At 47.0% G+C, this 26177-nt stretch overlaps 1 protein-coding gene across 5 annotated transcripts in view; it reads left to right on the top strand.

Annotated features, from left to right (window-relative positions):
* The window catches only part of LOC118357810 (cotranscriptional regulator FAM172A homolog), a 230206-nt gene that overhangs the window by 106004 nt on the left and 98025 nt on the right, over nucleotides 1-26177 (top strand). For 4 of the 5 annotated variants that reach the window (XM_052478518.1, XM_052478523.1, XM_052478520.1 and 1 more), the window contains exon 8: nucleotides 5020-5139. The exons of the other annotated variant lie outside the window; for it this stretch is intronic. In XM_052478518.1, coding sequence (XP_052334478.1) covers nucleotides 5020-5139 — 120 coding nt within the window. The remainder of the gene's footprint in view (nucleotides 1-5019; nucleotides 5140-26177) is intronic. 5 annotated transcript variants of the gene reach the window in all.

The raw sequence follows: 26177 nt of genomic DNA, 5'->3' as shown, positions 1-26177 counted from the left end.
TGTGCACAAAGCAAAAAAGGTAAACAACTAACAGAGCAGTGTTGATTTCAGAATGAAGTATTTTCGTCAGTTTAGTAGCCCTGGGCTCGTCCTACTGCAGAGAAGGGATGCAAGGGTTCAGGGAGGTGCTATGCCTGGGAATAGCCAAGGAGTTATGTCCTTCTTCCTGTACAAATTCCTATCAATATACAGTTTGACAACAATGAGTCTTACCCTACAGCCCTTCTGTCAGTGCTCCTTGAAGACGGGAAACAGCTTTTGCCATCGCGCAAAGCTCTCTAGAGGGTACTGTTTGTTCATCCCAAACGGCCTATGTGCATGCACATATGCATCTGTCTTTGATTTGAATCATGTCTCCTTTTGCACCACGCGCCAAAGCCTTTCAAAACACCTGATCTGTTCAGCTGGAGTGGACCTGTATCTCAATTTCCTCTCGCATGGCTCTGGAGTGGTAGAAAGGGAAGTAGAAAGGGGTAAAAGGAGTGATGAAGTGGATAGCAGAAGAGAGGAGGAGAGGCAGAGAGATGTGGTGTTGAGTGATTGTCTCAGCGCTAGCTAGCTGGGCAGGTTGACAGCTCCTCTCTCTCTCTCTGCTCTGTGCTGGTGGCAGTAATCAGTGAGGAACACTAGTCTTGAAAACCCAGACACACAGTTTGCCTTGTGTTTAGTGTCACTCAAAAGTAGTTCTATCCTAACCAGTCTGGAAACAGACAGCTCGCACGGTATCCAGCTAATTAATACAAACGCACACACCGCCGAGAGATCCACACACTGTACTGTATGACAGTGAAAGGTGTGTGAGATAACACTCAGGGAGGTAGCACGCAGTGAGGGGCAGTAAGCAGGTGATTATGGATAATAGATAAGTGTACAGTGCCTTCAGAAAGTACTCACACCCCTTGATTGTTCCCCACATTTTGTTGTGTTACAGCCTGAATTCTAAATGTATTAAATTCAGATTTTGTGTCACGGATCTACACACAATAGCACATAATGTCAACGTGGAATTATGTTTTTAGAAATATTGACAAGTTCTAAAAAGATGAAAAGCTGAAATGTCCTGGGCGTATTCAACCCTTTTGTTCTGGCACACCTAAATAAGTTCAAGCCTAAATAAGTTCAGCTGCTCATGCTTTGAGCATGCCCGGCTAAGCACGCTCGGCTGTGAAGTGGTCTGGTAGGTTTGGAACAAAAGAGTGCTTTTTTAAAACTTCTAAACTCGATGCTTAATATCAATAGTAGCCACAAACAACAAACATGCCTCTAACTCAAAGCAACACTGGATACCACACATGCCTGTCCACGATACAGGCGTTTGAACTCAAGTTGGAATCCAGAGAAAAATTGAGGGAAAAGGGCTCAGCGACCTATATGGTCACTTGACGGCGCTAACCAAGAACTACGTCACCTGACCAAGAACTACGTCACCTAACCAAGAACTACTTGCTTCTGTTGACGCAAAACTAAACAAGCTTGTGTTGTTGGACAGGCTGGAAAACCTCATAGAAGATCTGAAAGAGTTGGGGGAAAAAACTGTATTTCACAAGCATTTTATTGGAGAAATACACAAAAGGACTCTGATGTATTGAAGAAAACTGTGAAAGGTGTACAAACAATTGTGGAAGTCATCACTACTGAAAACTTCCAATTGAATGAGAAAATCCTGCACCTAACTACTCGATCGACGAGAGACAATCTTATCTTGAGTGGAATAGCTGAAAAGCCAGAAGAAAATGTGGAGGACACACTGAAAACATTCCTGGTTAATGAACTACAACTGGACAACGACACGGTGCAGAGCATCTCTTTCCATCTGGTCCACCGGGTGAGATCCAAGCCAATGTCAGGAGGGAGCTAGGGAGGACGACCCACTGGCCCCCGTCCAATCGTGGCCAGGTTCGAACATTAGAAGCAGAAGGAGCTGGTTCTGAGCCACGGACGGCATCTGGCTGGGAAGCCGTTTGGGATGAACAAACAGTACCCTCTAGAGAGCTTTGCGCGATGGCAAAAGCTGTTTCCCGTCTTCAAGGAGCACTGACAGAAGGGCTGTAGGGTAAGACTCATTGTTGTCAAACTGTATATTGATAGGAATTTGTACAGGAAGAAGGACATAACTCCTTGGCTATTCCCAGGCATAGCACCTCCCTGAACCCTCGCATCCCTTCTCTGCAGTAGGACGAGCCCAGGGCTACTAAACTGACGAAAATACTTCATTCTGAAATCAACACTGCTCTGTTAGTTGTTTACCTTTTGCTTTGTGCACAAAGGAGACATTAAAATACGATGTTAATACGGACAAACCTACCCGCTGCACGTTGCAGTCGATGTTTAAATGTAGGTTATTGTTTTTTGTTCTATGTTCTGTTACATTGTGTAAATTCATCGTAAGGCCCTTTACATTTACCTGTATTATTCAAGAAAATAAGATGGACATATTTTGCATTAAACTGGCTATGATGAACTATAGTGGAATTAGAAGTCGGTACACAAAGTTGTCTTTTCAATTGAAATTCAATTAAATTCATATCAGGATTACCATTGCTAGCTAAAGCTGTAATGGCAAAAAACTGTAAACGTAAAGAGGCTAGCTAAATGATAAAAGTATGAGAATTTGCTTACAAGAGACTCACTCGTTTAAAAACATTTTTTTTTTTTACCTTTATTTAACTAGGCAAGTCAGTTAAGAACAAATGATTTACAATGACGGCCTAGGAACAATGGGTTAACTACCTTGTTCAGGGGCAGAATGACATTTTATTTTACCTCGGGGAGTCGATCTAGCCAACCTTTCGGTTACTGTCCCAACGCTCTAACCACCTACCGCCCCAAATCCATAGTGTGTTTATAGTTCTTCAGTCCTGGAGTGTTTAATTGGTATGGTAACAGTTGGACAGCTCACTGGAAGCCTGAGAGGGTCCTCATATTGTACATTCTAGAGGGACTCTATGTACTGTTGGCTACCGACAACAGTGCCACAATCAATCCGCACACGCATGCACACTCCAAAACGCCAGTGACAGTCATCACTTGAAGATGCTGGCAACAGGTGATCAGTGGGGAATCTGTACGACCTGGCACACACACATCGGACGACCTGGGGGGAAATGGAAAATAAGTGAAATAAAAAATATAAACTAAACGGGCAGGCGTGTGACAGGAAGCGAGTCTCTGAGGGCGGCCCGCTTCGCAGGAGCTAATTAACCCCGGAAAATAATTACATCAATATGCAAATGAGTGTTTAGATAATGCAACGTGCTATCGGGCCAGATAGTCAATCAGGGGAAGGTGGGTGAGCGTGTGGAGCTGTGTGGCGCGATGGGGCCAGGTGTCGGGGCTCTGCGCTCGGGCGATAAGGGGAGACGCTACCTGGTTGCCACGACGACCACGCCGCTGTGGTCACAGCGCTGCCGTGCCGCTGCTCGAGCTCCAAACAAGCCAAATTGAATGTGAAGCAGGCGGAAACTGGACCTCCCAGAGCACTCCTTCATACGCAGCACAGTGCCTAACCATTTAAAGACCCTGGTGCTTTTGTCTATCTGTTTTGCTCCATTCTCCGACTCTGCTATTGACACAGAATATCAAGACCAATAACACATGGTTTAGACGCGAGGGATATTCAGAAGGTACGCGTGTAAGTCCACGCGACCAGCCAACAAGCCTCCGTAGGGAGGGTCAGGTGAAGAGAGGGAGAACAGGTGGTGAAGTTGGAGGGTGGGAGGAAATGATTATGAAATAGAGCCCTGTAGATGAAGGGTGACACAGAGAAGGAGAGGAGGGCTTCAAAGGACTTTGATGTCACAGGCCTTCAGGCAGCCAACTCTGCCCCCCACCCCCCCTCCACCCGCAGTTGATCAGGGCGGGGCAGGGCGCAGCATTACCCGCTGTTGCATCACCCTCCGTAGAGTCTGTCTCTGAACCCAGCCGCCCTCCCACCCCATCTCATTATGCCGGCGAACATAAACAAGCTGATGGGTTCATTTACTGTACCTCCACACACACGCGCACACACAGTCGCCCAGCAAAATAACAACAGCCTAACAACAACTAGATTGAAAAGTGTACTTTTGTCTGTTTTTAATATTCAAAGCTTGGGTGTGAGTGGGTGTAAGCTGTGTCATCAGTGAAATAACACAGCATCTTTCCCTGATATCTATGAAACAGCCATTGCCTTGGATAAACCACTAGATCTCTCAGTCACAGCATAGTATCTAACAATCTCCCCAGACATTTAGTCTAAGTGGGCATGAAGCTTTGTTACTTTTTACCCCTATGAGTAAACACCATGCAGGCAGCTTAACCAGACTGTTTTTGCTCTGAAATGGCTTTGGAGTGGCTTCACCTTTTGACAGCAAGGGTATTTATTTGGGAATCGATTATCTAGCCTGCTGAGGGTGGATGGAGAATGGCACAAACAATTGCACTTAGTGATGCTCCATTAAAATACAACCCACGTGGGTGTACTTTATGGTCAGACAAATCCATGGTGTGTACTGTGTGTGGGTGTAGGTGTGTGTGCGTCCTCTCTGTTGTTCTCTCCCCTGACCTTCCCCTGTGTTTGCCCATTATGCCTTTATTGCCGTATAGATGCTCCATCGATCCAGGCACAAATTAAGATTTAAACGTTACGTCACGTGACCTATCGAGTTTTACATTTAGGGCATTTGCAATATGCAAGACTTATTGATCCAGCGAGCAGTCAGCGTTTATAAAACACACCCTCTGCCATCAGCAGTGCTTTTTCATTTTTATTTCTGGAGGCCTACATGCCAACTGTGACAGAACTTTCTCTCCCCGAGTTTCACTCTCACCTTTTTCCTCTTTTTACGTCTCTCAGAGTTAGTTCACTTTTTTTTAACTCGGATCTTTCTCCCGCTTCTTTTCACTGTCTATGACACACTGGCTGTGTCTTTCTCAACCCTTCTTCAATCTCTCGCTGACGCCGTTCTAACTCTCTCTCTTGTGTGTCTTTTCTTCTTGTTTTTGGGGGATGTGACGTGAAGTTCTGTCCTTGTGTTCCAGGAAAACGGCTCCCCCGAGGAACACGTGCTCTACGTGTGGGACCACTTTGTGTCCAAAGCCGCCGCCAGGAACGTCTTTGTCGTGGCGCACAGCTACGGAGGCCTGTCGTTGGTGGAGCTGGTGAGTGGTTGCTTTCTTTCCTCTGCCCCCCCCCCAGCATACTACCTCTGGGACAGTCAGCCAGTGTGGTAGCGTGTGAAATGCGGTGGGATGATTAAAAATAAATAACGTTTAGTTTCTTTGAGAAAGTGCTGCTTCTATAAACAAGCCAGTTCATCCCTGTCCTAGGGCGCAATCCACTTCCTCTCCTCCGCACAACAAGACGTAGGGAGAAATTGGAGAGAAAACTAGAAAAAAAAACAAGGTTTCTATTAAACCACGCTGCGGAGCATGCAAAAATGCAAGTCGTAGAAGATGAGAGAGATGGGGGTGGTCTCTGCATCTGTGTGTCTTTCTAGTGTTGAGTCTATAATTAAGTCTAGCCTATATTTTTATAGTGTTGAGCTTATATGTACCTCTCAGTGTGGGTCTCTCAGTGTTTATTATTGGCAGCCTGAACGCCCGGCTCACAGGGCTCTCTCTCCTTCTGTCTCTCTCTGCAGTGTTAAGATAGCTAGGCTGGGCTAGGTGCTAGACTCACATGGCTCTCTTTCCTTCTGTCCCTCTCTGCAGTGCTCAGATAGCTAGGCTAGGCTAGGTGCTAGGCTCACAGGTCTTTCTCTCCTTCTGTCTCTCTCTGCAGTGCTCAGACAGCTAGGCTAGGTGCTAGGCTCACAGGTCTTTCTCTCCTTCTGTCTCTCTGCAGTGCTCAGATAGCTTGGTTAGGTGCTAGGCTCACAGGGCTCTCTCTCCTTCTGTCTCTCTCTGCAGTGCTCTGATAGCTAGGCTAGGTTAGGTGCTAGGCTCACAGGTCTTTCTCTCCTTCTGTCTCTCTCTGCAGTGCTCAGATAGCTTGGTTAGGTGCTAGGCTCACAGGGCTCTCTCTCCTTCTGTCTCTCTCTGCAGTGCTCTGATAGCTAGGCTGGGCTAGGTGCTAGACTCACAGGGCTGCTTGTTGAAGTTTTCGATAATCATGGATTTATCGGTGGTGACCGTGTTACCTAGCCTCAGTGCGGTGGGCAGCTGGGAGGAGGTGCTCTTGTTCTCCATGGACTTCAGTGTCCCAGAACTTTTTGGAGTTGGAGCTACAGAATGCAAACTTCTGCCTGAAGAAGCTGGCCTTAGCTTTCCTGACTGACTGCGTGTATTGGTTCCTGACTTCCCTGAAAAGTTGCATATCGCGGGGAATATTCGATGCTATTGCAGTCCGCCACAGGATGTTTTTGTGCTGGTCGAGGGCAGTCAGGTCTGGAGTGAACCAAGGGCTGTATCTGTTCTTAGTTCTGCATTTTTTGAACGGAGCATGCTTATCTAAAATGGTGAGGCAGTTACTTTTAAAGAATGACCAGGCATCCTCAACTGACGGGATGAGGTCAATGTCCTTCCAGGATACCCGGGCCAGGTCGATTAGAAAGGCCTGCTCGCAGAAGTGTTTTAGGGAGCGTTTGACAGTGATGAGGGGTGGTCGTTTGACTGCGGCTCCGTAGCGGATACAGGCAATGAGGCAGTGATCGCTGAGATCCTGGTTGAAGACAGCGGAGGTGTATTTGGAGGGCCAGTTGGTCAGGATGACGTCTATGAGGGTGCCCTTGTTTACAGAGTTAGGGTTGTACCTGGTGGGTTCCTTGATGATTTATGTGAGATTGAGGGCATCTAGCTTAGATTGTAGGACTGTCGGGGTGTTAAGCATATCCCAGTTTAGGTCACCTAACAGAACAAACTCTGAAGCTAGATGGGGGTTGATCAATTCACAAATGGTGTCCAGCTGGGAGCTGGGGGGGGGGCGGTAGCAGGTGGCAACAGTGAGAGACTTATTTCTGGAGAGAGTAATTTTCAAAATTAATCTCTCTCTGTAGTGCTCAGATAGCTAGGCTATGTGCTAGGCTCACATGGCTCTCTCTCCTGTCTCTCTCTGCAGTGCTCAGATAGCTAGGCTAGGCTAGGTGCTAGACTCACAGGGCTCTCTCTCCTTCTGTCCCTCTCTGCAATGCTCTGATATCTAGGCTAGGTGCTAGGCTCACAGGGCTCTCTCTCCTTCTGTCTCTCTCTGCAGTTCTCAGATAGCTAGGCTATGTGCTAGACTCACAGGGCTCTCTCTCCTTCTGTCTTTCTCTGCAGTGCTCAGATAGCTAGGCTAGGCTAGGTGCTAGGCTCACAGGGCTCTCTCTCCTTCTGTCTCTCTCTGCAGTTCTCAGATAGCTAGGCTAGGTGCTAGACTCACAGGGCTCTCTCTCCTTCTGTCTTTCTCTGCAGTGCTCAGATAGCTAGGCTAGGTGCTCGGCTCACAGGGCTCTCTCTCCTTCTGTCTTTCTCTGCAGTGCTCAGATAGCTAGGCTAGGTGCTAGACTCACAGGGCTCTCTCTCCTTCTGTCTTTCTCTGCAGTGCTCAGATAGCTAGGCTAGGTGCTAGACTCACAGGGCTCTCTCCCCTTCTGTCTCTCTCTGCAGTTCTCAGATAGCTAGGCTAGGTGCTCGGCTCACAGGGCTCTCTCTCCTTCTGTCTTTCTCTGCAGTGCTCAGATAGCTAGGCTAGGCTAATATGTACATAAAGATATTTTGCCACATTTCAGGCTTCAAACATAAAGATATAAAACTGTATTTTTTTGTGAAGAATCAACAAGTGGGACACAATCATGAAGTGGAACGACATTTATTGGATATTTCAAACTTTTTTATCAAATCAAAAACTGAAAAATTGGGCGTGCAAAATTATTCAGCCCCTTTACTTTCTGTGCAGCAAACTCTCTCCAGAAGTTCAGTGAGGATCTCTGAATGATCCAATGTTGACCTAAATGACTAATGATGAAAAATACAATCCACCTGTGTGTAATCAAGTCTCCGTAGAAATGCACCTGCACTTTGATAGTCTCAGAGGTCCATTAAAAGCGCAGAGAGCATCATGAAGAACAAGGAACACACCAGGCAGGTCCGAGATACTGTTGTGAAGAAGTTTAAAGCCGGATTTGGATACAAAAAGATTTCCCAAGCTTTACACATCCCAAGGAGCACTGTGCAAGCGATAATATTGAAATGGAAGGAGTATCAGACCATTGCAAATCTACCAAGACCTGGCCATCCCTCTAAACTTTCAGCTCATACAAGGAGAAGACAGAGATCAGAGATGTAGCCAAGAGGCCCATGATCACTCTGGATGAACTGCAGAGATCTACAGCTGAGGTGGGAGACTCTGTCCATAGGACAACAATCAGTCGTATATTGCACAAATCTGGCCTTTATGGAAGAGTGGCAAGAAGAAAGCCATTTCTTAAAGATATCCATAAAAAGTGTCGTTTAAGGTTTGCCACAAGCCACCTGGGAGACACACCAAACATGTGGAAGAAGGTGCTCTGGTCAGATGAAACCAAAATTTGAACTTTTTGGCAACAATGCAAAACGTTATGTTTGGCATAAAAGCAACACAGCCCATCACCCCGAACACACCATCCCCACTGTCAAACATGGTGGTGGCAGCATCATGGTTTGGGCCTGCTTTTCTTCAGCAGGGACAGGGAAGATGGTTAAAATTGATGGGAAGATGGATGGAGCCAAATACAGGACCATTCTGGAAGAAAACCTGATGGAGTCTGCAAAAGACCTGAGACTGGGACGGAGATTTGTCTTCCAACAAGACAATGATCCAAAACATAAAGCAAAATCTACAATGGAATGGTTCAAAAATAAACATATCCAGGTGTTAGAATGGCCAAGTCAAAGTCCAGACCTGAATCCAATCGAGAATCTGTGGAAAGAACTGAAAACTGCTGTTCACAAATGCTCTCCATCCAACCTCACTGAGCTCGGGCTGTTTTGCAAGGAGGAATGGGAAAATATTTCAGTCTCTCGATGTGCAAAACTGATAGAGACATAACCCAAGCGACTTATAGCTGTAATCGCAGCAAAAGGTGGCGCTACAAAGTATTAACTTAAGGGGGCTGAATAATTTTGCACGCCCAATTTTTCAGTTTTTGATTTGTTAAAAAAGTTTGAAATATCCAATAAATGTCATTCCACTTCATGATTGTGTCCCACTTGTTGTTGATTCTTCACAAAAAAAATACAGTTTTATATCTTTATGTTTGAAGCCTGAAATGTGGCAAAAGGTCGCAAAGTTCAAGGGGGGCGAATACTTTCGCAAGGCACTGTATGAATAAGTGATGGTACAGAGCGGCATAGGCAAGATACAGTAGATGGTATCAAGTACAGTATATACATATGAGATGAGTATGTAAACAAAGTGGCATAGTTAAAGTGGCTAGTGATACATGTATTACATAAAGATGCAGTAGATGATATAGAGTACAGTTTATACGTATACATATGAGATGAATAATGTAGGGTACGTAAACATTATATTAGGTAGCATTGTTTAAAGTGGCTAGTGATATATTTTACATAATTTCCCATCAATTCCCATTATTAAAGTGGCTGGAGTTGAGTCAGTGTGTTGGCAGCAGCCACTCAATGTTAGTGGTGGCTGTTTAACAGTCTGATGGCCTTGAGATAGAAGCTTTTCAGTCTCTCGGTCCCAGCTTTGATGCACCTGTACTGACCTCGCCTTCTGGATGATAGCGGGGTGAACATGCAGTGGCTCGGGTGGTTGTTGTCCTTGATGATCTTTATGGCCTTCCTGTAACATTGGGTGGTGTAGGTGTCCTGGAGGGCAGGTAGTTTGCCCCCTAGTGATGCGTTGTGCAGACCTCACTACCCTCTGGAGAGCCTTAAGGTTGTGGGCGGAGCAGCTGCCGTACCAGGCGGTGATACAGCCCGCCAGGATGCTCTCGATTGTGCATCTGTAGAAGTTTGTGAGTGCTTTTGGTGACAAGCCGAATTTCTTCAGCCTCCTGAGGTTGAAGAGGCGCTGCTGCACCTTCTTCACGATGCTGTCTGTGTGGGTGGACCAATTCAGTTTGTCTGTGATGTGTATGCCGAGGAACTTAAGCCTACCACTGTTGTGTTGTCCGCTAACTTGATGATTGAGTTGGAGGCTTGCGTGGCCACGCAGTCGTGGGTGAACAGGGAGTACAGGAGAGGGCCTAGAACGCACCCTTGTGGAGCCCCAGTGTTGAGGATCAACGGGGTGGAGATGTTGTTGCCTACCCTCACCACCTGGGGGTGGCCCGTCAGGAAGTCCCGTACCCAGTTGCACAGGGCGGGGTCGAGGGCTCTCTCTCCTTCTGTCTCTCTCTGCAGTGCTCAGATAGCTAGGCTAGGTGGTCGGCTCACCGGGCTCTCCCTCCTTCTGTCTCTCTCTGCAGTGCTCAGATAGCTAGGCTAGGCTAGGTGCTAGACTCACAGGGCTCTCTTTCCTTCTGTCCCTCTCTGTAGTGCTCAGATAGCTAGGCTAGGTGCTAGGCTCACAGGGCTCTCTCCTTCTGTCTCTCTCTGCAGTGCTCAGATAGCTAGGCTAGGTGCTAGGGTCACAGGGCTCTCTCTCCTTCTGTCTCTCCCTGCATTTCTCTGATAGCTAGGCTAGGCTAGGTACAAGGCTCATAGGGCTCTCTCTCCTTCTGTCTCTATGCAGTGCTCAGATAGCTAGGCTAGGTGGTCGGCTCACAGGGCTCTCTCTCCTTCTGTCTATCTCTGCAGTGCTCAGATAGCTAGGCTAGGTGGTCGGCTCACAGGGCTCTCTCTCCTTCTGTCTCTCTCTGCAGTGCTCAGATAGCTAGGCTAGGTGCTAGGGTCACAGGGCTCTCTCTCCTTCTGTCTCTCCCTGCATTTCTCTGAGAGCTAGGCTAGGTGGTTGGCTCACAGGGCTCTCTTTCCTTCTGTCCCTCTCTGTAGTGCTCAGATAGCTAGGCTAGGTGGTCGGCTCACAGGGCTCTCTCTCCTTCTGTCTCTCTCTGCAGTGCTCAGATAGCTAGGCTAGGTGCTAGGGTCACAGGGCTCTCTCTCCTTCTGTCTCTCCCTGCATTTCTCTGATGGCTAAGCTAGGTACAAGGCTCATAGGGCTCTCTCTCCTTCTGTCTCTCTCTGCAGTGCTCAGATAGCTAGGCTAGGTGGTCGGCTCACCGGGCTCTCCCTCTTTCTGTCTCTCTGCAGTGCTCAGATAGCTAGGCTAGGCTAGGTGCTTGACTCACAGGGCTCTCTTTCCTTCTGTCCCTCTCTGTAGTGCTCAGATAGCTAGGCTAGGTGCTAGGCTCACAGGGCTCTCTCCTTCTGTCTCTCTCTGCAGTGCTCAGATAGCTAGGCTAGGGTCACAGGGCTCTCTCTCCTTCTGTCTCTCCCTGCATTTCTCTGATAGCTAGGATAGGCTAGGTACAAGGCTCATAGGGCTCTCTCTCCTTCTGTCTCTCTGCAGTGCTCAGATAGCTAGGCTAGGTGGTCGGCTCACAGGGCTCTCTCTCCTTCTGTCTCTCTCTGCAGTGCTCAGATAGCTAGGCTAGGTGCTAGGCTCACAGGGCTCTCTCTCCTTCTGTCTCTCTCTGCAGTGCTCAGATAGCTAGGCTAGGCTAGGTGCTAGACTCACAGGGCTCTCTTTCCTTCTGTCCCTCTCTGTAGTGCTCAGATAGCTAGGCTAGGCTAGGTGCTAGGCTCACAGGGCTCTCTCCTCCTGTCTCTCTCTGCAGTGCTCAGATAGCTAGGCTAGCTGCTAGGGTCACAGGGCTCTCTCTCCTTCTGTCTCTCCCTGCATTTCTCTGATAGCTAGGCTATGTTAGGTACAAGGCTCATAGGGCTGTCTCTCCTTCTGTCTCTCTCTGCAGTGCTCAGATAGCTAGGCTAGCTGGTCGGCTCACAGGGCTCTCTCTCCTTCTGTCTCTCTCTGCAGTGCTCAGATAGCTAGGCTAGGTGCTAGGCTCACAGGGCTCTCTTTCCTTTTGTCCCTCTCTGTAGAGCTCAGATAGCTAGGCTAGGCTAGGTGCTAGGCTCACAGGGCTCTCTCTCCTTCTGTCTCTCTCTGCAGTTCTCAGATAGCTAGGCTAGGTGGTCGGCTCACAGGGCTCTCTCCTTCTGTCTCTCTCTGCAGTGCTCAGATAGCTAGGCTAGGCTAGGTGCTAGGCTCACAGGGCTCTCTCTCCTTCTGTCTATTTCTGCAGTGCTCAGATAGCTAGGCTAGGTGCTAGGCTCACAGGGCTCTCTCTCCAGTGCTCAGATAGCTTGGCTAGGTGGTATGTGCACTAGGCTCACACAGCTCTCTCTCTCTCTCTGACAGCTGGTGCAGGAGCCTGGTGGTGATCATAGCTCTTTGATCTGTTGGATTTACTGGTAGACTCTCCATGAACCCACGTTATTTAAAGCATCTCTTTCCTCTGCTTTTGGGGAGGGGAGCGGAGGGTAGGTGAGGACAAGTGTAGTGTGGGGGGTGGGCGGTGTGGGTACTTGTCCCACTGGTAATTCCAGGAATATATATTGTTTCTCCTTTAAACCTACTCTTTTTTTATTTTGTAATATTAATTTGCTTGCTAAATATTAATGTGGTGTTTTGTCCGTGACAGCCATCCTCCCCCGCCTCTGTGTGTGCCAAGGATGGTGTGCTCTCTCTCTCTCTCACAGACCCACTCCACTGCACTGTCATAGGTAAGCAGGTAGCGGTTAAGAGCGTTGGGCCAGTACATAAAAGATTGCTGTTTTGAATCCTAGAGCTGACTACTTGAGAAATCTGTTGATGTGGCCTTGAGCAAGGCACTTATCCCTTAATTGCTCCTGTACGTCGCCATGGATAAGAACGTCTGGTAAAATGTTAATGTATGGGCTGGGGAGTACAGCCATATCCCCTGCTCTACCCTACTGGGATCTAGCTTCATAGGGAGCAACGATCAGGTTCCTTCATTGCCACTGTTGGGACATTGTTCAGAAGTCTGGGGTGCTGGACCTTTCTCCTTTCTCCACAATATCCTGTAAATGAACTAACCCACACCTGTAATTCAAACATTCACGTAAACACTTTAATGTGCGGAGACATGCACACCCCACACACGGAAATAGGGATATATACACACAAGCACTCACATCCCACAGACACATTCAACCACCTAATTGAGGAGAAAGTGGCCGGGGGCATGGTGGGATGTGAGCCTTGCGGGATGAACCATTTGACACACAAGCAGACCCAGAGAAAACAAGCTGTCTCCGGGTTAATTATAGCTCCCTTTTGCAGTTAATAAACACGTTTCTGATCAAGCACATCAAACGATCTGCGATTAATTTCTCCTGCTCTGCCCTCCCCTGCTCGCTACCATGTATCCCCTCAGTTAGGAGCGCTCAACTGTTTCATTGCAATTTGATTTATTTTAAAACACTTCATAGTGTGTATAGACTAATTATAGTCACATCAAAGAGTAGCTAAATGCCTTTGAATGGGAGAAGATTGCTGCAGGGAGGAGGATGGCTTTATGTCGAAATCTACCAAGTTTTAATACCGGGAATAATTCATATTTATCCTGAGAGTCCCGAGAAAATCCAGAAATATGTGGCCAGTTAAAGCATTTAAAACCAAAGATATTGTCATTATAGCCAGGGTTCCCAAATAAGATTATCACAGCCCCACCTTGTCGGCTTGGCTGCGGCACTATGTAAAGATGTCATATTTTTATCATGTTCCTCAATTATTGCAGTGCATTTCAGCAGTCTCGACACAGAGCGTGCTCAGGACATGTATACAAACGTTGTATATGACGGCAGTCAAATGAAAAAAGACCAAATTACCTTTGTTGTTAATCTTGCTAGTTAACCTCCGTCAACAAATGACCGAATGTCTCCTATTCAGCTAAATTTAGTTGATGATAATACAGATAGCAGATCGGTTCATGAATAACGGGGTGATGAAGAGTGCAAATAGTTTAAATATCAAGGTATCTCCACAGGTACCAACTTTCAATGTTTTAAAAATGGAAATTTCTACTCTCATACCTTTTTTGTTGAGCACACATTATCTACCGAAGCGCACATATGGGCAGCAATACGAGAGAGCACGGAGAAGCAAGCGCACATATGGGCAGCAATACAAGACAGCACGGAGAAGCAAGCGCACATATGGGCAGCAATACGAGACAGCACGGAGAAGCAAGCGCACATATGGGCAGCAATACGAGAGAGCACGGAGAAGCAAGCGCACATATGGGCAGCAATACGAGACAGCACGGAGAAGCAAGCGCACATATGGGCAGCAATACGAGACAGCACGGAGAAGCAAGCGCACATATGGGCAGCAATACGAGACAGCACGGAGAAGCAAGCGCACATATGGGCAGCAATACGAGACAGCACGGAGAAGCAAGCGCACATATGGGCAGCAATACGAGACAGCACGGAGAAGCAAGCGCACATATGGGCAGCAATACGAGACAGCACGGAGAAGCAAGCACACATATGGGCAGCAATACGAGACAGCACGGAGAAGCAAGCGCACATATGGGCAGCAATACGAGACAGCACGGAGAAGCAAGCGCACATATGGGCAGCAATACGAGACAGCACGGAGAAGCAAGCGCACATATGGGCAGCAATACGAGACAGCACGGAGAAGCAAGCGCACATATGGGCAGCAATACGAGACAGCACGGAGAAGCAAGCGCACATATGGGCAGCAATACGAGACAGCACGGAGAAGCAAGCGCACATATGGGCAGCAATACGAGACAGCACGGAGAAGCAAGCGCACATATGGGCAGCAATACGAGACAGCACGGAGAAGCAAGCGCACATATGGGCAGCAATACGAGACAGCACGGAGAAGCAAGCACACATATGGGCAGCAATACGAGACAGCACGGAGAAGCAAGCGCACATATGGGCAGCAATACGAGACAGCACGGAGAAGCAAGCACACATATGGGCAGCAATATGAGACAGCACGGAGAAGCAAGCACACATATGGGCAGCAATACGAGACAGCACGGAGAAGCAAGCGCACATATGGGCAGCAATACGAGACAGCACGGAGAAGCAAGCACACATATGGGCAGCAATACGAGACAGCACGGAGAAGCAAGCACACATATGGGCAGCAATATGAGACAGCACGGAGAAGCAAGCGCACATATGGGCAGCAATACGAGACAGCACGGAGAAGCAAGCGCACATATGGGCAGCAATACGAGACAGCACGGAGAAGCAAGCACACATATGGGCAGCAATACGAGACAGCACGGAGAAGCAAGCACACATATGGGCAGCAATATGAGACAGCACGGAGAAGCAAGCGCACATATGGGCAGCAATACGAGACAGCACGGAGAAGCAAGCGCACATATGGGCAGCAATACGAGACAGCACGGAGAAGCAAGCGCACATATGGGCTGCAATACGAGACAGCACGGAGAAGCAAGCGCACATATGGGCAGCAATATGAGACAGCACGGAGAAGCAAGCGCACATATGGGCAGCAATATGAGACAGCACGGAGAAGCAAGCGCACATATGGGCAGCAATACGAGACAGCACGGAGAAGCAAGCGCACATATGGGCAGCAATATGAGACAGCACGGAGAAGCAAGCACACATATGGGCAGCAATACGAGACAGCACGGAGAAGCAAGCGCACATATGGGCAGCAATACGAGACAGCACGGAGAAGCAAGCGCACATATGGGCAGCAATACGAGACAGCACGGAGAAGCAAGCGCACATATGGGCAGCAATACGAGACAGCACGGAGAAGCAAGCGCACATATGGGCTGCAATACGAGACAGCACGGAGAAGCAAGCGCACATATGGGCAGCAATACGAGACAGCACGGAGAAGCAAGCGCACATATGGGCAGCAATACGAGACAGCACGGAGAAGCAAGCGCACATATGGGCAGCAATACGAGAGAGCACGGAGAAGCAAGCACACATATGGGCAGCAATACGAGACAGCACGGAGAAGCAAGCGCACATATGGGCAGCAATACGAGACAGCACGGAGAAGCAAGCGCACATATGGGCAGCAATACGAGACAGCACGGAGAAGCGGGGGAAATGTTTTGGCCATATTGCAACGTATGAATTAGATCATCTACTTTTCATCTAAAGTTTTATTTTTTATTTTTCATGCGAGTCGGGATTTGGGGTTTCAGTGGGATTGGGATTGGATAGGACAATAGCATAGACTCTAGGACAGGAGAAGATGGCATTTTCCCTCATGCCTCTCTGCACTGTTATCAAATTGTATTAGTCACATGCGCCGAGTACAACAGTGAAATGCTTGCTTAACAGCCCCAAACCGACAGTGCAGTTAAAAAGAATATTGATAAGAATAAGAGAAAAAAGTAACAAGTATTTAAAGAGCAGCAGTAAGAGCATCTGACATTTAATCCTAGTAAAAATTCCCTGTCTTAGGTCAGTTAGGATCACCACTTTATTTTAAGGATGTGAAATGTCAGAATAATAGTGGAGAGAATGATTTATTTAATATTTTATTTCTTTCATCACATTCCCAGTTGGTCAGAAGTTTACCTACACTCAATTAGTATTTGTTAGCATTGCCTTTAAATTGTTTAACTTGGGTCAAACATTTCGCAAGCTTCCCACAATAAGTTGGGTGAATTTTATCCCATTCCTCCCGACAGAGCTGGTGGAACTGAGTCAGGTTTGTAGGCCTCCTTGCTCACACACGCTTTTTCAGTTCTGCCCACAAATGTTCTATAGGATTGAGGTCAGGGCTTTGTTGTCCTTAAGCCATTTTGCCACAACTTTGGAAGTATGCTTGGGGTCATTTGACCCATTTGCGACCAAGCTTTAACTTCCTGACTCATGTCTTGAGATGTTGCTTCAATATATCCCCATGTGAAGTGCACCAGTCCCTCCTGCAGCAAAGCACCCCCACTACATGATGCTGCCACCCCTGTGCTTCACGGTTGGGATGGTGTTCTTCGGCTTGCAAGCCTCCCCCTTTTTCCTCTAAACATAACAATGGTCATTATGGCCAAACAGTTGTATTTTTGTTTAATTCGGGTCGCGCATGCAGTCCGACAGTGTCAATTATGCATGTGCTTTGAATTCATGCCGGCTTTGTGTTAAGTAAATAGCCGAGATTAAGGGCCTCCATATGACAACCTGTTTGGATAATGTGCTTTTTTGTTTTTTGCTAATCTGATACTGCTCATGTTGTGTATTTTGTGGATTTGCATTAGTGGCGACATTGGGGGAATGTAATTTCCCGGGTCTTGTGAAGAGTGCTCCTGGGACAGACCCAAGATCCTGGTTACCCATGTTAATCCCTATGTTGGAGTGAATAGTAGCCTAGCATTCTCCCTCCCTCTGTCCCTCCTCTCTTTCTCTCTCTCTATCCTCTCTGCATCTCTTTGGCTCTATCAAACCCAACCCCATCTCTCTATCCGTTTTCTTTCCTTCTCCCGGTCCTTCTTTCTTACAACTCTTCCTCGCTCTTTTTTTCTCTCTCCATCTCTCTCTCTCTCTCTCTCTCTCTCTCTCTCTCTCTGTCTGTAGGACTTGTACTTGGCTTTAAAGCTTCAATCTGTGGTAAATATTGATAAGTACATTTTTGGATTTTAAATTGATGACACTCATTGATTCTTGAAGAATATGACTTATAGATAGATGCCTCATGAGCTTAGTTCAACTGTTGTACCCCGTCAGAAGCCAAAATAAAATAAATTAAAAAATTTACTCCAATGTTCGTAAACAAACGGGCTATACTTGCGAACAGTAGAAAAAGTTTAAGTTAAACTGTTTTCTCCGTCTCCAAATCCACATCAGGCAATTCCAATTGTTGATTAACTTGCACTTGATAAAGAGTTAGCCAATTTAAATAGTCAACGTGGTTGGACGTGGCCCAACACTTGTTCATTGAAGCCAAAGATTTTTCTCGTCCTCTCTGTGAAAGCGTTCTGATAATCAAAGCAACTAGATCACGTGTTTGACTGACCGGTCATTTACAGTTTAACACCAAAATAAAGGAAACACCAACATAGAGTGTCTTAATAGGGCGTTGGGGCACCACGAGCCAGTAAAGCATCAATGCACCTTGGTATAGATTCTACTTGTGTCTGGGACTCTGTAGAAGGGAAGCGACAGCATTCTTCCATGAGAATTTCCATCATTTGGTATTTTGTTGGTGTTGTAAAATGCTGTCTCAGGTGCCGTTCCACAATCTCCCAGAAGTGTTAAATTGGGTTGAGATCTGGTGACTGAGATGACCATGGTATATGGTTTGCATCGTTTCGTGCATCTCAAACCACTGGGACCACTCGTGCCCTGTGGATGGGGGCATTTTCATCCTATGGGGGCATAGCCATGGTAGCCAAAATCGAGGTCTGCTCAGAATTCTACATCTGACCCTAAGCCTGATGAGATTTTAGTTGCTTAATTAACTCAGGAACAACACCTGTGCTTTCAATATACTTTTTATCCCTCATTTACTCAAGTGTTTCCATTATTTTGGCAGTTACCTGTAGGTCTCAGTGTAGAGCGCCTAGATGATGTATACCCCTGACTTCCATTTCCTACCAGTACCGGCCAAGCCTATTCAAATGGCACCGATAGGATGTCGGGGACCAGCTATCCTTTGTACATGCATACATACATACATACATACATACATACATACATACATACATACATACATACACACACACACACACACACACACACACACACACACACACACACACACACACACACACACACACACACACACACACACACACACACACCAATAACAGCCATAGTGTGCTCTGTCAGCGTGCCTGTCTGTGTCTGTCTTTCAGCCTATTTGTCTGCCTGTCTCCCTGCCTACCTGCTTGTCTCCCTGCCTGCCTGCTTGTCTCCCTGCCTGCCTGCCTTCCTGCCTCCCTACCCTTCCTAGTTGCCTGTCTGCCTGCGCTCCCCTTTTCATCTTCCTCCGTTGCCAGGGGTGCGGAGGGGGAGGCGCGGCGCGCAGGGTGGTGTCTAACCCGCTGTAACCTTCCCGCTCAAGCAGTGAAAAGGAGCATGGTTATTGGACAAGATGGAGCCGTGTTATATAAGGGCTTATGTAAGAATGCATCTGTCTCCCAATACGCAAATGTGTGGGTTGCCAACCAACTGTCCCACCATCTCCACCTCACAACAGAACATACAGAATGTATAGGTCTATTCACACACACACACACACACACACACACACACACACACACATCCACACACACACACACACACACACACGTGTTTGTGGTGTGCTGTATTTACAGTATATAGGTTCTGTGTGTATTTTTCTCTGCAGGGAATACGGATATTTTTCTTTTACGGTATCTCTTCCCGCTCTGCATCGTACGTAGGTAGTCTCAGATGTGAGCAAGTGTCGTGTTGTTTGATAAGGGCTGAGGAGGATGGGTTGTGGAGAAAAAGTTGGAGGACATACGTTCCATACGGACTCTCAGTGGGTGGATGAGGTGCTAGGAGTTCGATGATGATGGTGGGAGAGCTATTTCCAGACCATGTCCCATCACCGTTTTGGTGGAGAGACAAGCGTGACTTTGGCCGGATGCCGGACTTGACAAACACCAAGGAAACGTTCTCTTGCATTGATGTTAATGTGCGTATCAGGTCAGGATTTGGGTCTATCCCTGGAGCTTTTCAGAGAACTCTCGTTCTTTCTGCTCTGGTGTCAAGTTCTTTGGGACTTCAGTAGCTTCTGCCTCAGCCTGTCCTCCTCCTCTTTCTCTTCCTCCTGCCTCTCTCCAGCCGCTGTACTGCTGGCCCATAGTGACCCTGAGGCCAGTTCTGCTCAGCTCTTCTCTGCCCTCCCGGGCCTCAGTCTGAACACATGGTGTAGTGGCAACCACATGCCAACCGGCCAGCTCGGAGAAGTCACTAATATGTTCCTATAGCCTACACAGTATGAAGATAGTATGCACTCACTACTGTAAGTCACTCTGGATAAGACTGTCTGCTAAATGGCAAAAATGTAAATGTAAAAATCACTCTCTCGCTCTCTCTCTCTCGCTCTCTCCCTCTCTCCCTCTCTCCCAGCCTCCTATCACTGTCAAACCCTACTGCTTTCCTCAAAACACAACCTTTAACCTTTATCAAATCATACTTTTTCTCCAACTTATTTCTATCTCTCGCCCCGATTACCAAGAGCTAGAGTCTGTTGTTTCTCAGTGTCCTGTATTCACCACGGTCAAGTCAACTCGTTAAGAAAACCATCCCAATGCCAAGACATAAAACCCCCCACATCCCTGTCCGGTAGTGTATTCACACCCTCTCCTCTGAAAGTCTGACTAGTTTAGTGTAGTAGGATTTTTTTTTTCTGTCAAGGTTTTACATAGCTAGTGGGGTGCAGTGGGATTCTCTCTCTCTCTATTTCTCTCTCTCAATGCCCCCCCCCCTCTATCTCTGTCTCGGTCGGTCGGTTGGTCGGAGCGCTAGCCTGGAGAGAAGCCGGTCTGTATCGTCCAGAGAAGAGCGGCGGTGTTGAGTCAGGTGTGGGCGTTGAGGTGTGCTATCAGTGCCACGATAGGGAGGAGAGAGTGAGAGGCAATGATAAATGGAGGGGGGCACCAGCCGAAATTAGTGGAGCTGTATGCAAAGCGCCCCGTTTTGTTTGATGTGAAACAAAAGGACCACCATGATAAAAGTGCCTGCCAGCAACACCTCAGCTGAAGACATGCAAGCCCTGTGTGTGTGTGTGTGTGTGTGTGTGTGTGTGTGTGTGTGTGTGTGTGTGTGTGTGTGTGTGTGTGTGTGTGTGTGTGTGTGTGTGTGTGTGTGTGTGTGCTCATCTGCGTGTGTTTGTGCACGTGTGTGTATGTCAACTATATTATTATTCTAAAATTCCTTATACACGCTTTGTGTCTATGCTGTATGGAGCTGAAATACAGACATCTAAATTCTATCTCTTGATGAATAGTCTCCGAGAGCCTCCCCTCTTAGGCTAAATTGGACTGTTAAAATGTCCTGGCTACAAAACCTGATTTTGATTTGAATTGATTTGTTTGTTTCTGAAAGAAACCTCAATACCTGGTGAGGCTTGCTAGATTGATAGACCAAGGCCTTTCTTCCACACAACACATTGTACCCCCACTGAAACCTAATATCAGACACCCAGCGTGATTATGTACGAATGGCCTTCATTGGCCATCCATTTCAAAGCACTACTACCCCTGCGTTGTGGCAAGACGACGGTCTCTGAAATGACGGCTGCTTATCCGTCTGAAAGAGATGCGCACAATAGCCTGTGTGAACATTTCCCCTCAATAGTCTGCCATTATTTTCACTTTTTGGCGTTTTGTTTATTCTCGCAATCATTTTTTGGTTATTAGATTACATTTCGGACAAGTTTTTGAAGTGTTTCTCTCTGTGCTGCCGCCTAAGCGCAGCTCGATTTACATGCGATTGTTAAGTTGGTTGTCTTTTTGTTTCTGGGGCGATGCTTCACAAGCAAACTAATGCAGATTTTTAAGATGTGCGTGCGTACTTGCTGATATCTCTTTTGCTGCTGATCCCAGAAACGTTCCATATGCGTAAAAAGCTTATTTCTCTCAAATTGTGTGCATACATTTTACATCCCTGTTAGTGAGCATTTCTCCTTTGCCAAGATAATCCATCCACCTGACAGGTGTGGCATATCAAGAAGCTGATTAAACAGCATGCTTGTTACACAGGTTCACCTTGTGCTTGGGACCATAAAAGGCCACTATAAATGTGCAGTTTTGTCACACAACACAATGCAGTACGTCCAACCGGCCTCACAACCTCAGACCACGTGTATGGCGTGGTTTGGGTGAGCGGTTTGCTGATGTCAACGTTAGAAACCGAATGCCCCATGGTGGCGGTGGGCAGGTATAAGTTACGGACAACGAACACAATTGCATTTTATCGATAGCAATTTGAGAGCACCGACATACCGTGACGAGATCCTGGGGCCCATTCATCCGCCGCCATCACCTCATATTTCAGCATGACCTCATATTTCAGCATGAAATACGAGGTTAGATGGTTCTGTAAACAATTCCTGGAAGCTGAAAATGTCCCAGTTCATCCATGGCCTGCATACTCACCAGACATGTCACCCATTGACCGTGTTTGGGATGCTCTGAATCGATGTGTACGACAGAGTGTATTTCGCTACACTCGCATTTACATCTGCTAACCATGTGTATGTGACAAATAAATTTGATTTGATTTGGAGTATGTGGACACGTCGAACATCTCATTCCAAAATCTAAAAAGTTGGTCACCCCTTTGCTCTAACAGCCTCCGCTAATTCTGAGAAGGCTTTCCGCTAGATGTTGGAACTTGCTTCCATTCATCCACAAGAGTATTAGTGAAGTTGGGCCCTGATGTTGGGTGGTTAGGCCTGGCTCGCAGTGGGTGTTCCAATTCATCCCAAAGGTGTCCGATGGGGTTCAGGGCTTTGTGCAGGCCAGTCAAGTTCTTCCACACCGATCTCGACAAACCGTTTCTGTTTGAACCTCGCTTTGTGCACAGGGTTATTGTCGCGCTGAAACATGAAAGGGCCTTCCCCAAACTGTTGCCACAAAGATGGTGTTAAGATTTCCCTTCACTGAAGCTAAGGGGCCTAGCCCAAAACATGAAGAACAGCCCCAGACCATTATTCCTACTCCACCAAACTTTACAGTTGGCATTATGAATTGGGGCAGGTAGCGTTCTCCTGGCATCCGCCAAACCCAGATTTGTCCGTCGAACCTTCAAGAGAACTCGCTTCCACTGGTCCATAGTCCATTGGCGGCAAGCTTTACACCACTCCTGCCAATGCTTGGCATTGCGCTTGTTGATCTTAAGCTTTTGAGTAGCTGCTCAGCCATAGAAACCCATTTCATCAAGCTCCCGACGAATAGTTATTGTGCTGATGTTGTTTTCAGAGGCAGTTTGGAACTCTGTAGCGAGTTCCAAAGGACAGTACCAAGGACAGACCATTTTTACGCTCTATGCACTTCAGCTCTCGTCGGTCCCGTTCTGTGAGCTTGTGCGGCCTACCACTTTGCGGCTGAGCCGTTGTTGCTCCTAGACGTTTCCACTTCACAATAACAGCACGTACAGTTGACCAGGGCAGCTTAAACAGGGGAGAAATTTGACAAACTGACTTGTTGGAAAGGTGGCATCCTATGACGTTGCCCCTTTGAAAGTCACTGAGCTCTTCAGTAAGGGCCATTCTACTGCCAATGTGTGTCTATGGAGATTGCATGCCTGGGTGCTCAATTTTATACACATGTGTGGCTGAAATAGCTGAATCCACTCATCTGATGGAGTGTCCCCATACTTTTGTGAATCTATGACCAACAGATGCATATTTGTATTCCCAGTCATATGAAATCCATAGATTAGGGACTCATTCATTTATTTTAATTGTCTGATTTCCTTATATGAACTGTAACTCAGTAAAAACCTTTGAAATTGTTGCGTTTTATATTTGTGCTAGCCTACTACCTGCCTTAACACAGCTGTTTACAGGGAAGAAGCCTGCTTACACTGTGTGTGTGTGTGTGTGTGTGTGTGTGTGTGTGTGTGTGTGTGTGTGTGTGTGTGTGTGCGCGTGCGTGTTTTTGTGGTTGTACAGTATGTTTCTATTGTTTAATGTATTCATTATCTCCGAAATAATAAAGTGTAGATATATAGATCATTTCTATTAATCAATCACCCATAACCCTAACCCACACGTCTGCAGTAGAGGAGAACGACTTTTTCCATCTACTGTTTCATGTATTTTGAGGTATCACATGTCCTCAAGAGATTTATGAGCATTTTTTTAGTCGTGTGCCTTTTCTCCTCTTTATTTTCCTCTTTCCCGTCACGCTGTCTTGTGTCGGGAGGGTTATGGGTTTCACCGGTTCGCCTCGGCGACGCACACCGCTCTTCCGCTCTCCCCCCCCCACAAACACACACACACAGATGTTACCATGGCAATGTAATTGAAAATCATTACGTCTCAAACAAGTATTGTTAAAGTGACTATTCATAATTTTCCTCTTTTCACATTTTTTTTTTTTTTGTGTGTCCCCTTTTATTCTGATTCTCGCCAAGTGAAAAGGAGAGAAAAATCTATCCATCCTAGCCGGTTGTGTAAGGATAGGATTTATTTTCTTTTTTTCCATTTCTTTTCTTGCCTGCCTTCTTTTCAGGCCGGTGAAGGAAACCAACCTAGTTTAAGAGTTCACTTGAATCTTAAGGGATTCATCATTACATATTTACTGGCTGTGGATGATATAGCTGTAAGGTTTTACCCGGGCCCATTGATCTACTGCGCATGTTCGCTCCCGAGGTTACGGGACGTGCTTATATTTGCATAAGGCCCTGGGCAAGGTTCTTTTTTAGCATTGATTGGCCTGTCCATGAGAGCCCGGTGCCTCCTCGCATTGATCATTTTGTTTTTTCCCGGAGACAGTGTTACACAGAGTTCACGTCCAACATCATAGACCTGCCGGGGAAAGAGAGGAGGAGAGGAGAGTGAAAACTTTACCGGCAATATCTTCATAAATTGTCACACTCCTGACTCCTCTCCCTCTGTCAGTTAGCAGAGTCAATTTCTCTTTCACTCTAGTTACCTCCGTCCTCTTTGTTTTTATTTGACCTTTATTTAGCTAGGCAAGTCAGTTAAGAACACATTCTTATTTTCAATGACGGCCCTAGGAACAGTGGGTTAACTGCCTTGCCTCTCCCTCCTTCTCCTTCCTTCAACCTTTGTATTCTCATCTAATGGTGTGTTCAAGCAAATATACTTTAATGCACATATATATATATACACATTCATTGGCACGCACGCACACACACACACAAACACTCTTCCTCCATCTGAGCCCCACCATATATACAGTACCTGGGTCCCAGAGTATTATCAGCTTCCAGCTAAAATCGAACAGCTTCCACCTCCCTTCCAGCCCCCTCCTTCCCTCCTTCCTCACCCTCTATTTCAACCCTCACTTTCTAACAATGTGGTGGGGGAGAGAAATACTTTTCTTTTCTTCTTTTTTTTAAACCCGGATTCTCCTGTCTTTGCCATGTTTTTTTCCCCTGTCTCTACTCCTCTCCCTCCAACTCTCCCTCCGTCTCTTCTCAGGTTGAACGCTGGTGGCGTAGACCGAGCCAAAGTCTTTCTATGCTGTCTTTATGTGTACCTGCAAGGTGTTCGGAGGGCAAGTGTGTACCTTGCTCATTTCACACAAACACACAACACACACACACGCACATGCTGCTCAGGGTGGTCAGGCTGGCGTGGCGTGGGCTGTGTGTGTGTGTGCAGCAGCAGTGGTGGTGGCGGCGTCGGCAGTGGCTAGACTCCCATGCTACATCTTTCTTTGTTCTGCTCTCCTAGCTGAGCCCGTCGCTTTGTCTCTCTCTCCCCCTCGCTCCGCCTCAGAGGTGAACTCTCCCTCTACCACACTGCCGGAGCCCGACCTCCACTCTCTCTCTCTCTCTCGCTCTCCCCTCTTACTCTCTGCCCTTTTCCGTCTGGCTCGTCCTCATTTCCCTCCATCTGGGCTGTGAGTGTAACAGTATGTAGTTAGCGATCTGTGTTGTCTTTTAGGTACTTAGGACAGTGGAAGGGTAGACTGCAGAGAGAAGATGGAGGGGTGAGAATGAGCAGAGACAACAGATAGCTCAGACAAATAGCCTGTCTAACGTCTCGCCTTTTATCCTAGCATTTTCTATTGGGAATACTACCAATTTCAGTGAACCGGAATAGCTACACTGCCGTTTAAATACACACCATCGAAAAAGTAAATGGAAGGAAATTGGCCTGGCCCGGTCTTGCAGGTATTGCTCGACGATATCTAAATGTGAGCGATACGATATATTTTTACCCGCGACTCACAGCTGGCTGTAATAGTAGAACAGTAAAATAGTCAAAAGTTGAACATAGAAAATAAGTGGTTGAAAATCAGGTTTCGGGGGGAGGAGAGGCAGATCCCGGTACAAATGTCTATGACTCAGGGTTGCTCTGCAGCCCTCTCTCCCAATCTCTCTCTCTCTCATCTACCTCCCTCTTCCCCTCCCTTCCTCACCTCTCCACCTGCCTTTCTCCGTCTCTCTCCATGCCTCTGTGCTTTCTACGTTTATTGTAGGGCATGAACTTTTGAAATTCCAGGTTGACTTTTTCCCTGTGTGTTTCTTGGTAGAGGCAACGTGCACACTTTTCACATGCGCACACAGGGGATTATACTGTTAAAGACAGAATA

The sequence above is a fragment of the Oncorhynchus keta genome, chromosome 25, assembly GCF_023373465.1.
Source record: "Oncorhynchus keta strain PuntledgeMale-10-30-2019 chromosome 25, Oket_V2, whole genome shotgun sequence".
NCBI lineage: Eukaryota > Metazoa > Chordata > Actinopteri > Salmoniformes > Salmonidae > Oncorhynchus > Oncorhynchus keta.
This window is presented reverse-complemented; position numbering and strand designations above follow the sequence as displayed.